This window comes from Neovison vison, chromosome 8 (genome assembly GCF_020171115.1).
Source record: "Neovison vison isolate M4711 chromosome 8, ASM_NN_V1, whole genome shotgun sequence".
NCBI lineage: Eukaryota > Metazoa > Chordata > Mammalia > Carnivora > Mustelidae > Neogale > Neogale vison.
Genome location: NC_058098.1, coordinates 41,493,395 through 41,507,593, shown reverse-complemented (window position 1 = coordinate 41,507,593; position 14,199 = coordinate 41,493,395). Strand labels below are relative to the sequence as shown.

Genomic DNA, 14,199 nt, shown 5'->3' with positions numbered 1-14,199 from the left:
ATGAGGTGTGCATAGAAAGTAAAAGCAGAAACTAAAGACAATTCTGTTAGGGAAGTTCTCTGGTCTTGAAAGTATTTGATCTAGTGATGCCTTTTGACTATGTAAATATTTCTAGAAAGCCTAGACTGCACTGAAGTCTAAAGAGGTATTTACTATAAAATATTTCCAAAGTTCTCTTTACTATTGTATAAAAGAGAATAGTCTTATACTAACTTTAATGAAACCTTATCCTTAGCATAATGACATACATGCTGAGCTTGGGGATTGGCAAATACCTTTCATAAACATTTATGTGATTGTTTTCTCATGGATGGCAATGCCTATAATCTGTAGATTATTTTCATTTGATAGTAGGATAGTTATAAATGACAAGTTTCAGTAAAGGATTTAGTTCTTTTATTGCATGTCACAAATCTGAGCATTGCTTATGAGTTAAATGACAGTGTTTTGGAAGTAGGCTGCCTTGGGTTCAAATCCAGGCTTCACCACATCTCACCATTATGACCTTTGATAAGCTCCTTTGCATATGTGAGCTCTGGGTTCCTCATCTGAGTAATGGAGATACTATTTGTTATTGTTAGGATTTGCTGGGGAGACTAAGTAAGCTAACATGGATAAATGCTCAGCACAGCACGCAGGTCTGCTTACAAAAGCCACCAGACATCTTCCGCTCAATATTAGTCCAAATGAAGTGGGTAACACATCTAACTGAAATATTTGTTGGCACCTTGTAAAGCGAACTTTGGCCAATCTGCCTTTGCCCATTATATGGGAAAGTTGGTGATCAATTTTTCCATAGTCAGCTTTCTAGGTGTATCTGGCATTTACCTTAATGGGAAAATGTGTGAGTTTAAGAATTACCATTTAAGAAGAAGCGTGAACTCTTGGTTATTAAGTCTAGTATTTGAGAAGAAATCAATTTCTGTTATCAATATTTTAGCAAGTTGTTTTAAAATTCCTGGTGACTAGCCCACTTTATTTTGCTCTCACTGTGGTAAACCCATTCACAAGCTATGTAGTTCCCAAGAACTTGTATCCTAGAACTACTGGTGATAGGAGGATCCTGATGAACCATGTACCAAGTAGTAAAACTGCGGATCTGACCACTGTCCCAGTTATTACTGGTACTCATTTTTAGTGCTGCCATTGCGATGGGAAGTGTGCAAACATAACACAGCTTACTCTTTGGAGTCTTTGCTTTGAGAAATTATTGGGAAATGTGATATGTATAAAACGCCATTTCAATGTGTGCATGTCTATTGGCTTTTTAAGTACCTTACTGCTTTTCTCCTGATGTTTCCCCCAGTTAATTCTTTTCTTAATTGATGTCTGTGCTCTCTCCCTCTCTCTCTACCTCCCTGGCAGTCTTTTCCCTATAAAAGGACCCATCTGTCTAAGGTAGAGATTCTCCATTTTTATATACACTCATCAGTGATTAAGCTGCATAGACTAGACATGCTTATCATTCAGAAGTTTCTTTAACCCTGCTTTTTCAATACAATGGTGCTTTGTTTGTTTTCCTTCAAGTAAAATATGTTCTTTTCAGCCTCAATGCAAGCACCCAAATGTATGTCTAATTTCTAATCATAGTCATAGAGCGAAGAAAACATTTTAAACTTGCTAATCCATCATAATTAAAAGTAATGCTTAAAAAATGGATGCTCCTTATAATATGCAACTATATACAGAGAATAAGAGAAAGAAAAACTCTTTCAGAAAAGTGACTCATTTTCATTTTTTTTTTTAATTAGACTTGAATTTGAGCGGCAACAGCGTGAAGAACTTGAAAAATTAGAAAGTAAAAGGTAAGCCACTTGGGATACCAGTTTTAACACTACTGTAGTCTGTGGATTCTCACATTAATCTTCCAGACAGAGTTTTTTAGGGTCTCTTTCAGGACCTCCCTCTGGTTCTGTGTCAAGTATTTACGTGTTTAATGACTGCAGGTCATTCTTCTAGCTGATTCGTTTTACTGCACGTTTGAATTTTCAAATAGTACATCTTCAAATACTCATGAGAAAAGGAATAGAGTCAATAGGCAAATTTCATGCACTTGTTAAATTTAATGCTCCATGTATGTACTTGTTTATATCTAATTCAAAAGGCTGTCCTCCATAGTAATATCTCCTGAGGTTTTAAAAAACCCAAAGAATAACAATTCCCTGACCTTATGCCTCTTCACCTTTTAAACATTTTTGCTTATGTTGTTTGGCCATTTGTATTTCCCTTCTGTAATTTGCTTCTTTATATTTTTTTGCTCACTTTTCTCGTGTGTGTGTGTGTGTATGTGTGTATGTGATTGCTTAGCTGATTTGGAGAGTTTTTTTAATATGTTCTGAATGTAATTATCTGATAATGCTAATAAGCATTTTCTCCTCCCCACCCCCATCCTATTTAACATGCCAAGAAATGGAAAAAGGATAGATATTGGAGTAGAAACTAAGGCCACAGAAAATCTTCAGATTGGATATTTATTTTTTGGACTCTGGAGTTTAGATGTTACAAATGATTTAGTTTGGTTTCCAGCATCATATAAGATAGATCTTAGGTGGGTCAGGAGATGGAAGCCATGTACTGATAGTTTTGCTTACCCTGTGTTTTTGCTTTGGAGGCCATCCCAACCTCAAAACACAGATCTAGCCCCAGTGGGGATCATCTCTTCTCCAGGACCAAACATAACATGTCACTCCAGCAATCATGCATCTCGGTATTCTCATGGAGACTCATATTATTTTCAGTGTTACATGTTAATAAACTAATATTTTGGGCCATTTGGTGATTACCGTTTGTCCAAACTAGTGATTAAATGCTAAATAGCATGTGGTTATTTGAGCTGGAACAATGAACTGTCAATTATCTTAACTTTGATATTTGACCCCAATGAGTTGAGGACAGCATAAGCATTTTTATTTAATGTCATTTTGTAACTGAATTTCTATTGAGTTTTAGCCATTGGGCTGAATAAAATTATTCCCATTTAAATTTAAATTGGGCATGCTTCTTTCTCTTTGAGCTCAGGGGGCTTTTAAAATTATATCATGCATAACACATTATGCTTATAGACTCTACAAAGAAATGATATCAGAGGCTACTTCAGGAGATTAGGCAAATGATATGTTGGACAGTTACAGAGTAAAAAAGTGAAGCATTATGCTGCTGGAAATGAAAAGGAAGGTAGTTCCCCCCACTTTTTATTTTTGCAAAGGGTTTGAATTCGCGAAGGGTGTCGTCTGTCCATTTTCAGAACATTTCAGTCGGGGAAAAGTTAGCACGGCAATTGTATGTAGCCACCAAATGGTAATCGGTCTGCCTTTGGCGTTTCAGGAAACTCATAGAAGAAATGGAAGAAAAGCAAAAGTCAGATAAGGCTGAACTGGAGCGGATGCAGCAGGAGGTGGAGACTCAGCGCAAGGAGACGGAGATCGTGCAGCTCCAGATCCGCAAGCAGGAGGAGAGCCTCAAGCGCCGCAGCTTCCACATCGAGAGCAAGCTGAAGGACTTGCTCGCCGAGAAGGAGAAGTTTGAAGAGGAGAGGCTGAGGGAGCAGCAGGAGATCGAGCTGCAGAAGAAGAGGCAAGAGGAGGAGAGCTTTCTCCGCGTCCAGGAGGAGCTCCAGCGGCTCCAGGAGCTCAACAACAATGAGAAGGCCGAGAAGCTCCAGATATTTCAGGAGCTGGAGCGGCTCAAAAGGGAGAAGGACGAGCAGTACGCCAAGCTCGAAGTGGAGAAGAGGAGGCTGCAGGAGCAGGAGCAGGAGCAGGTTGTGCTCGTGGCGCATCTGGAGGAGCAGCTGCGTGAGAAGCAGGAGATGATCGGGCTCCTGCGGTGGGGCGAGGTGCAGAGGGCGGAGGAGGACAGGAGGGACCTGGAGAGCATCCGGGAGTCCCTCCTGCGGGCGAAGGAGGCCCGGGCCGAAGGGGACGAGGATGGTGAGCCGTTAGAACGGGCTCAGCTGCAGTTCCTCGAGTTCAAGAGAAGGCAGCTGGTCAAGCTGGCCAACTTGGAAGAAGACTTGGTTCAGCAGAAGGACCTCCTGGAAAAGGAAATCGAGGAAGAACAAGACCTCCTGGAACGTTTAAAATCTGCAAATGAGGAGGATGTTAGACCGCTGGAGAACAATGATGACAGCATTGCAGATGTCGCCCCGGCGGTTCCAAATTTGGAGAAAATAAAGCCGGCGGAATATAGGCTGCAGTGTAAAGCCCGCCAGCTCCAGTACCTCCTGCAGAATCATCTGCCGACCCTGCTGGACGAGAAGCAGAGAGCGTTAGAAATCCTTGACAGAGGTCCTCTCGGCTTAGACAACACTCTGTATCAAGTGGAAAAAGAAATGGAAGAGAAAGAAGAACAGCTTGCACAGTACCAGGCCAATGCGAGCCAGCTGCAGAAGCTCCAAGCCACTTTCGAGTTCACTGCCAACATTGCTCGTCAGGAGGAAAAAGTGAGAAAGAAGGAAAAGGAGATTCTTGAGTCCCGGGAGAAGCAGCAGAGGGAGGCGCTGGAGCGGGCCGTGGCCAGTCTGGAGAGGAGGCATTCAGCCCTGCAGAGGCGCTCCACCCTGGGCCTGGAGATCGAGGAGCAGAGGCAGAAGCTGGCCACGCTGAACAGCAGCAGCAGCGAGCGGGCCGGGCTCCGGGCCAGCCTGGAAGCTGAGCAGGAGGCCCTGGAGAAGGACAGGGAGAGGTGAGACTGGGAATGGAGAGTGTAGCACACTGTAGGTGACAAATGATTGCGTGTTTTCTACCAGAAGGTGCGTCTCTCACTGTCTTTTACAAAAGTAATTCTTTTTTGCCTGTGTGTTCTCTAATACACCAGCAAATGGTTATTGTCAAACAAAAGCTGAAAAGGTACCCCTAAACATTTCTTTTCTCCTTGGGAGCCTCGTTTTAGAATTGTTGGTCTACAGTTGGAAAAAACACACAAAGAAACCAAAGCCCTTGTCCCTTATTCCACTGACCCATGGAACAAGAATGTTTTTGTATTTGATTAACACGACCTCTTCCAGCTCGTCCCCTCCCTGTGTCTGTCCTCTCCCCTCCTTTGGCCCTCTCCCTCTGTTTCTCTTTCCCCACCCTTCCTCCCTCTTTTTTTCCTTCTTTTTGCCCCTTACTTTACCTCCTCCCAGACCGCCACTCTGGATTTTTCCTATCCTCCCCACTCCCTTCATCCTCGCCATGGGCTTACCATCTTCTTTGGGACCAGCACTAGCTTCAGTAAAACATCATCCCTTCGTGCACAGATCGCACCATGTGCTGATATCCACACCCGGAGCAAAACCGAAAAACAGCCGTTCTCCTACCCCTCCTGATTCACAATATTTGAGGGAAGTGCCAGGATTCTGCCTTAAAAAGTAAACTACTAATCAAACAAAATTCTCCAGGTGATTCTGAAGACAGGGGTATTTTTAAGCATGTGCAGTGATGGTTTACTCATGTTTCTTTGGGTGTTGTGAAAAATAAAACTGGGAACTCACGCTGTTTTCATGGTAAAGAAGGAGTATTTATCTTCTCCCACCCATTCCTTAGAAGTCACCATGCTGCCCACACAGTAGGAGGAAATCAGAAGGAGTAAATACATGAATTCGAGAACACTTTCTCTCGTAGCCCAGCAGACAGAATGTCAAGACTCCCAGAAATCTGTAGGCTGCCTGGTGTGCAAACATCACCCGATTGGCTGTCCCACAGAGGTGGGGGTTCAAACCCTGGCCCAGCCCCTTTCTGTCTGGCTGGCCTTGGCCGGCTCAGAAGCCTGGGATGCATACTGATGACAAAGCAAGACCTACTGTGAGGCTGGAGTCTCTCTCCATCATTTTTCCGAACAGGTTGGGACAACCTCCCTTTCGAATGATCTGCTCATACTGTGGGTTCTATTTACCTTTGCTCTCTGGTTATTCCCTCTGGCAAACCAGCAAGAAATAACAATCAAAAACCATAATGCTATTACTTCGGAGAAATAGGTTGGAGGTTTAAGAAAATGATTGCAGGTATGTTATGTAAATGAAATTGCTGGACAAAGCTCCAGCCCCAGGAAATTTAAAGTTGTGGAGGGCGTGCTCTCAATTTATATCCTGCAGTGTGCAGTAAGAATGCCGCATGAGCTTTGAGCTTGACGTCCCCCGCTTTTGTCATCCGGCTTCACTCCCTGGCCATTTAGTATTAATACTCTATTACAGCAGATACAGTATTGCGATTTCCATGGAAGTGAATTCCCAGTGTCAGCATTCCTCCAGAAGCCACACAAAGGATGCTTTTAGCTTCATGTGTTTTGATGGAGTAGACTTCGCTAAGGCCTAATTCAGGCCAACGTGTTCTGAGCCCTGCTCTGACTGTGACGCTCCTGTGGCCTTCTTTGGGTGTTGGTTTTATTGTTATTTTCTCTCTGGGTTCTCATGGCTAAGCCAGGGCCTGCTGTGCAGCCCGAGTCCATCTCTCATGAAGTTCCATAAGTGTGAAATTTTAAATTTACATGGAACCAGGTCAGACAGCGTGCGCTGAACTTGGCTTTCCTCTTTTGGCTTCCTTATAAACAAGATCCAGTTTATTCTCTTGTTTTCTTTTCCACCCAGTGGTTGTGTATCCAGCGGGGCCAAGTATGATGCAGTTAGAAGGCGGCAGGTCTGCTCCCACCCCACTCAGGGCCGCTGTGTCTCTTGGCTGCTGGCCCAAGGGCTGTGGCCCAGGCTGGCCAGCTCTTCACCTGTGCTGAACTGTGTCCTGGGATGCCCTGCTTCCCTTGCCCCCCCCGCATACATCCCATTTGGGCTTCAGGGCCCCGCACCAAACCCTCGGCTCTGTGGAGTCTTTTCCATTGCCTCAGTGCTGAAGGATGTCCTTGAGCAACTCCAGTATGTGTCACCTCAGCTCTGAACATTGGCAATTACTTTCTTACACGCAACTCATTTTCCTTACCATCTCTGAGACTTTGTATTAATATCACTCCCTGGTTCTTTGCCCACCAACTGGCTCGTAACATCAATTTTTCATGCTTTTTTCTTCCTCCTTTGAAAATACTTCATACTGTGTAAGTTGATGCTTCATAAATACTTGCTCATCAGTAGACAGATGAAGGGCTGAGTTAAGCTGGGCATTGCCTTCTGTGAAACCCATGAGTGACCTTGTAACCACATCTCTGAGAATTAAGAACTTGGCTCACATGCAGAACAGAGCAGTTGAATTGCTGTTGGTAACACCAGAGAGCTGGCAATATCATGGTGTGCCAGCATCTGAATGTAGAATCTCTAAAATTTGGAACTGAGGGAATTTGGAAGACTCATTGATTCTCTCATTTGGCATATGAAGAACTTGAGACCCAGATCTCATTAATTTGCCCAAGTTCACACAGTGAGTGAGCTGTAGCCCCTAACTGGGTCTCATGTACCCATGGCCATATTTACTGGAAAGCTTGGCCCTTTGTGCTCATGGCTTTGGATTCAGGCATGCTGGGGCCAGCAGGAGAATGACCTTATAAACAGTTGACCTCATATTGGATGTATCATTTATCATGGGAAATAAATGTTTGGTTCAACTATTTATGGTTTATTTTAATTTCTCAAGATACTCCCCTTGCTTTCCTAGGTCTTTTGCCTATTTCCCTTTTCTACACCCTCTGCCTTAGCCAAAGTGGATTCCTAGTTTTTGTGACTTAGGCCTTTGTTCCTGCTGCTTTCTACATCTGGAGAACCTTCACCCTCATCTCCAAATGTCTGAGTTCCCATTGGTCTCTGAAGGCTCAATTTTGAATGGCCTTGACCCTGTGGATTCTCCTAGATGGGTGGTTTTTAGAAAATTCTTTAAAACTTGGGTCTTTTTTGTCAAACTGAAGTATGTAGAGGGATCCCAATGCATAGCCAAAGGCCATTTATTTTTTTGAAGCGGTGGTAGGGGGCTCAGAATCATGCCCATCTGCCTCAGAGGGTTGCCTTGGAGCACCGTGGGAATATTTTTGCCCTTAATAATTAAGCTCTCTCCAACTTTGGACCCCTGTAGCATTTGTTCTGAATCCTTCTTGTGGCTCCTTATCACCTTATCCCTTGTGTGATGTGGCACCTTTTCTACTAGAAAGTAAAAGCTCTTTGCAAAGAGTGTATAGATCCCCCATGTTTCTAGAACAATGTCCCACCCAGAGAAGATGCTCAGGCAATACTGTCAATAAAGGAATTAATGTAACTCCTATCTCTGTAGATTAGAGCATGAAATCCAGCAGTTGAAGCAGAAGATCTGTGAGGTTGATGGCATTCAAAAAGGGCCTCGTGGGACCTTGGAGGGGAAGGTTCCTTCTTCCAGCTTGCCATCCAGTGCTGAGAAGTCTCACCTGGTCCCTCTGATGGATGCCAGGTACTGGACCTTAAACTGATACCACACCTACATTTATGATACAATTTCATGACTCACTGTACCTCATATTATCCAGTTTGCCTGTGGAGGGCTCGAACAAAAGCAGCAAGGAATAGGTGTCCTTGAGGTATATGTGCTTTGTTTTCATCAACTGCTGCCTCGTGGAGAGAGGTATCATTTGAAGGAAACCAAAGACCTGGGAACTGGCCAGCTCCATCCAGTGAATGCTGGTGCAAGGTTGTGTGAGCACATAGAGCTAGAAGGCCTAGGGAACCCACCTCATCCAGAAAGTAGTGAACCAAGGCCAGGCTGCGAGGAACAAAGAAGTAAGGCTAATTGAACCATACCAAGAAGAAGGACCTTGTGCTGACAGTTAATTTATGGAAATCGTTAATTACAAATAGATGAAGTCTGTTACAAAAACTGTACCAGTGTATTCAGAATGATCATGAATAGCGTATACATCTGATGCTACTACAGTAAAATGATTTTCAACTTGAGCGGCATTGTAAATTGCTCTGTGGCTTAGAGCTTCCAGATAAATTAACTTAATCATTCTTTGCCTCTAAGAAAATAGATTATTTTCCTCAGCTCCAGCTGTGTCATGGGGACATCTCCAGTTGGGCAGTCATGAGCCTTAGGCATTAGGCAATATATATTTGGATATCAAAATGTATTAAGAACGCTATGAGCTTCTGTATTCCCTTAAATCTAGGTCTGCGTCTTCAGTGGGGCTAGTTTAAAATTCAAGTAAAGGTCCAGAGAAGTAATTCATTTGTAAGTGCCCTTGGCTCTGGGTCAGCTGTGTATGATTTTCCTTTTAGTGCTAAAAGGTAACTACCGCACTTTATTACCCTATCCATTTTTGCCTAAAATATTAGTGTCTTTACCTAACGTTTCAGAAAACTATCCAGGCATGGTCAGTAGTACAGAAGTGTTTCTAGGACTATGCATGTGTTTAGAGAGATGAAAGCAGATTCTTTTTCAGTATGCTCAGACATAAATATGCAAAACAGTTCATTTTAAATAATCCATCTAATCAGTGTTTCTAGAACTGGGGGAGGGAGAGCCTACGACTAAGTGAACCTTCCATGTGGGCAGTCTGAGCCACTAGAAGGATTGTAGCTGGAACTGAAATCCTCTGTTCTCCCTCTTTCCACTGGGTGGATGGTTGTACTTTGTGCAATTTCACCCACATTCTCGAGGATACCAGATGCTACTTTGTGCACTTCGTGTGCACAAAGTTTTTGTGCGCACAATTTGCACAATTTGTGTGCACAGTTAAGTGCACTTAATTGCACTTTGTGCAGTTGTGAAATTTGTGCAATTTCACCTACATTCTCAAGGATACTGGATGCCTACATGACAGCTGTCTCAGTAGTCAGCCATTTCTTGCTTCCACCGTCGTGGCCCTATGCCAGGGAGTTTGGAAGATAGAGAAGCCTTTAAAATATGGTTTTTCCCAGCCAGGTGCCAATGGAGAGGCAAGACAGAGCAGAAAGAGTTCAAGCCATTGTTCCTTGGGAATAGTGATGATTCATAGAAATTGTGTCTACTCCCCCACCCTCCCCCTTTTCAGGCCTCTTAAATGACTTTGTGATGTGGGAAATAACTGTCACTCTTTTCCATGTGAGGGAACTGAGGCTTGCCGGGTGAAGTGCTGAGTCTCAAAGTCAGGGCTGAGGCCATGGAGCCTTCTGAAAGCAGTGTCTGTGATTCTCCTCCGCCCTGCAGCAGAGAGATCCAGGAGAGGTTTGGATGGGATCACTGACTCTGCCTTTTATCCTCAAGATTCTCTTATTTGTCCAATACTCTCTTGTTTGGGAAAAACCCATATAGTGAACACATGGCACTAGATTTCTTAATGTAGGGGAATATTCCAGGTCTGGCATTTAGTGTGAGAAAGTTCCTTGTTTCGAAGGGCATAATGAAGAAAGGATCTCATGTGCCCCGTGTGGTTACATCTTTGAGTACTACCGTCCGTACCTCTGTTGTTTGCAGGATCAGTGCTTACATTGAAGAGGAAGTCCAAAGACGACTTCAGGACTTACATCGTGTGATTGGTGAGGGTAGCAGTGCATCAGCCAACATGCTGAAGGTGAGCTGAGGGGACCAAGCTCTCGGTCATTCGTGTCCGAGATGACTTTCCATAAGGTGGTGGTGGTGGCAGTGATGGGCTCCTTTATTATCATTTGTCAATGAGAAAATTGAGATGCAGAATGTTCTAGAAAAATTGAATATTGCTTGGGTGGAGCTTAACAGGTGATAAACAGTGCTTACAAGAGAAACTTTATTTATTTTTAAAGTCTGTACTTCCGGGGAAAAATTCTTGAGTGAATGTAAAGTCTCCTAAAACATTTTATTTACTTTGTTTGATTTATAAAGATTCTACAAGTAAGGTTTTTCTGTTTTCTTCAGAAATACAACCAATTTCCTTAAGCATTTAATTTTGCTTGATAAATTATCCTGAGTAGATCTATAATTTTGCTTTGGAGAAGGTATGTATTTGCGATGTTGATTTTTATCAAAATAAAAACATTGCCTTCCCATTCTGCAACTTAAGAAATGTCCTAAGGAAATTTTGCTTTTAATATTATTCTTAGCAATTTTAAGAGTAGGACTAGATGCTTCAGTTCCCTCACAGGCAGATGGATCGATAGAATCGTGTTTACCTTGGGAATATAAATTCTGTAGAAGGGTTGTCATTGTTGAGCAAGTATGCTTCTTTAGAATTTTGTTCCCATAAATATTTCTAATCAAATCAGTTTCTTTTCCCTCTATGAACAAGCTATAATTTAATATAGAGGGCTTTTTATTTTCTTATCAGGATAATGAGAAACTCCACAATGGCACCATTCAACGTAAGCTAAAATATGAGGTAGGTAATGATTTTTCAGATTGATAAGGTCGCCTTAAATTATGGCATGCTTGTGTGATTAAATTTTCTTAATGTTTAGTTGCATAATTAGAATTTTGAAGTCCCAGTGAGATTAATGGCTAATAGGGGAGGCAAGCTATTATACGGACTTAAAATTAAACGGAATCCTGCAGGTTGAAAACTGTTTAGACTTTACTTGAATGGCATGTGACTGTGGTGGAGGCTTCTGGCCCCTTTTTCGTTAGTAAGAGTATCCTTTCCTTTGGTCTGTATTTAAAAGGCAGAATTGTATAATCAGAATCAGATACAGGGTTTGGAAATGAAGCTGAGTACCTGTCACTGTTTTACAAACCCTGCTCATTTTATAGACTGGGAGTTGGCAGTGGTACAAAGGACATACTCTTGGTTGATTCACTTATTTCTCTGGTGGACTGTCAAACCAAGGTTTATTTGGGCACACGACTTGAAAGGTTTTATTTGTATTTTCCCCCACTGAGGGACTTGTCTTTCACATACACTCCCAAATTAAAACAAAACAAAACAAAACAAACCCCCCAAAATACTAGGTGGTAAAAGTCTCGTAGATGGTGCCCATACATTCCAAAACAGAATAAGAGGTGAAAGGTGGGTGTTCCTTAGGAGGCTCAACTGACTTTGGCCACCACCACACTTGTCTTCCAGTCATCCAGTAACGTTGTCTTCCTCTGGACATCCATCTCCCTAGCAGATAACCTAGGAAAGAGTACGACATTGCCGTTCATTTCTTTCTGCCACTACACCTGGCCTGTAGTGGGCACCCAGTGCCCAGGCACCCAGCCTTTCACAGTGCTGGTTTGTAGCTGTGGCAATGGCGTTCTAACCAGGGCAGGTATAATTAAGAATTGCCGTGAAGTGAGGCAAGAAAAAGATGACTGAGGTCAAAATACTTGTCCATTTCTTTTGGCCTTGTCATCTGATTGTCATTAAGTACGCCATGATTCCTTTTACATTTTGGACATATGGTCATGGGCTTATTTTCACAACTGAAGCTGAACTTTTGAAAATTGAATCAAAGATCTTGGGATTTATTTTGGAGCAATTAAAATATTAGACCAAGAAATGGATACTGTGCATCAATCCCATGCAACATATTTCTATCAAATATTGGACAATTTGTAAGATAAACTATATGAAAATTGATGATGTGTGTGTGAATCAGATCATCTGTTCTTAAATCATGTATCAATCAATATAAATGGCTTAGGCTTTCCATTCAACCTCTGCATTAATCTACCCAATGAAACCAATGACTGCAAGAATCTTCATGTGCAAAACATTTGCGAAAGGTGCTGCCACATCCCCATTTCAACTGTTTTTGCCATCTTGAACAGAAAAGGTCTCTTGGCCCTCTGCTACCCAGAGAGGTCACTGAGGCCTGCAGCAGAGAAGAGGGGCGGGACGTGGATGGGAACAACCACCAGCGTCATCCCTCAACATGGAGCTTCTTAGGCTCTCTGGCGCCCTCCTCAGGATCCCAAGAGAGAGCCCACCGGCGAAGTCATCGGCCCTCAGAACGCAAGGTGCCCCAGAGCAGTGATTGCAGACATAGTCATCCTGAGTGTACAGGCTGTTTTCAACCAGAATGTTTCAGTCTACCTGAAATCACTTTTCTTAACGAAAGCAACTCCAGCGACACAAAACGTGTTCTGCGTAGGTCAGGAAATCTCAGTGAGCTGATGACTCTTAAAGGTGAAGACAGCTTGGGAGTCGAGTCCAGTTGGACCTTGCTGCAAGATTTGTCCCAAGAAGTATCTGTAAAGAATGGAGGCAAGCAGACCAGGCAAAGCAAGTTACTCTGCTTTGTCCTCTCTGAAAGCATTTCTAGTGAGGAGAGTGCCTCCCCCAGCGTTCCTCAGAGAGTACCAGCCTCAACGTTTTGTGGTGAGCAGCAAGTCGAGGGAGAGTTAGCTGCTAAAGAAGTTAGCTCTCCACGGTCCCTGATAAATAGCAGGACAGAAGGAACTGGTGGGTTGGGCTATTTTTACCACAGGCTCTCAGACCTTTATAAAGATACCAGCAGTCACCTGCTACAGTCTGGCACAGAGGTGATCCACCACGTGGGGAGCCTGTGTGACCCCCGTGGGCTCACCTCCCGTGCGACCACATTGATCAGAAGACTGCCATTTCTGAAACTCTCTCCCCCGGATGCACCCCTGAAGTCACACAGGGTGTCATCGGAGTCTCATTCTTTCCCCAGAGAGGCTCAGGTTGGCAGCAGCCACAGTGAGGAGGCAGGGGCCGCTAGGCCAGCAGAGAGTATGACGCCTTTCAGAGCACCAGGCCTTCCTGCGGCCTCTGTGGCTGTGGGCTCCTCAGGCTCCTGCCCAAGCTCAGTTCACCGCCTAGAATACGAAGGTGCTAGAAGGACCCGTGCATTTAAGCAGACCCTTGTGCAGTTCCCAGCCCGGATGCTGAAACTTCAAGAGCACCCTTTAGAAGACTTTCTTGAGCATGTGGCTTGTTGCCTGCCAGAACTGGCAGGCAACGTGAACGAAGTCCAGGGTGTTTACTGGCTTGCTGTTGCTAACTGCGCAGAACCTGAGCCTCAGCCAGCATGTTTGCTCCTGCTTCATTCCATGCTGTATGCTTTGGTTCTGTCGGGTAACCCGTCTGGCCCAGTGGCCATTTTTCATGCTCTCCCTCTCTCTGGACTAGAGGAGGTTCAAATTGGCTTCGGTGGGCAGAGCATTAGATTCCTGGGCTCTGCGGAGAGTCTTCTGCTCACCGTATTTAGTTACAACAAAGCCCTCTGTCAGCAGATATGCCGTGACCTCCTGAGCGTTCTGATGCCTGAGTCTGAGATCCCTGCCTGCACCAACCATCCTTTGTTCCAGCAAGATCTGGTTCAGCTTTCTCTTGATTGGAAAGCAGAAATCCCGGATTTAGTTTTGGCAAATGGACTTCGGTTGTCAACCAGATTCCAACATACCTTGGTCAACATGATTTACT

The 14,199-nt window shown here is 43.8% G+C and overlaps 1 protein-coding gene across 4 annotated transcripts in view; it reads left to right on the top strand.

Moving 5' to 3' along the window:
- KIF16B (kinesin family member 16B) overlaps window positions 1-14,199 on the top strand; it is a 290,601-nt gene that overhangs the window by 189,488 nt on the left and 86,914 nt on the right. For 3 of the 4 annotated variants that reach the window (XR_006386154.1, XM_044263477.1, XM_044263479.1), the window contains exons 18-23: window positions 1,366-1,398; window positions 1,752-1,805; window positions 3,325-4,683; window positions 8,181-8,333; window positions 10,335-10,431; window positions 11,161-11,211. Coding sequence is in view for 3 of the 4 variants with exons in the window: in XM_044263477.1 (XP_044119412.1) it covers window positions 1,366-1,398; window positions 1,752-1,805; window positions 3,325-4,683; window positions 8,181-8,333; window positions 10,335-10,431; window positions 11,161-11,211 (1,747 nt within the window). In the remaining variant the exon portion in view is untranslated. The remainder of the gene's footprint in view (window positions 1-1,365; window positions 1,399-1,751; window positions 1,806-3,324; window positions 4,684-8,180; window positions 8,334-10,334; window positions 10,432-11,160; window positions 11,212-14,199) is intronic. The other variant, XM_044263478.1, reaches the window with a different exon arrangement.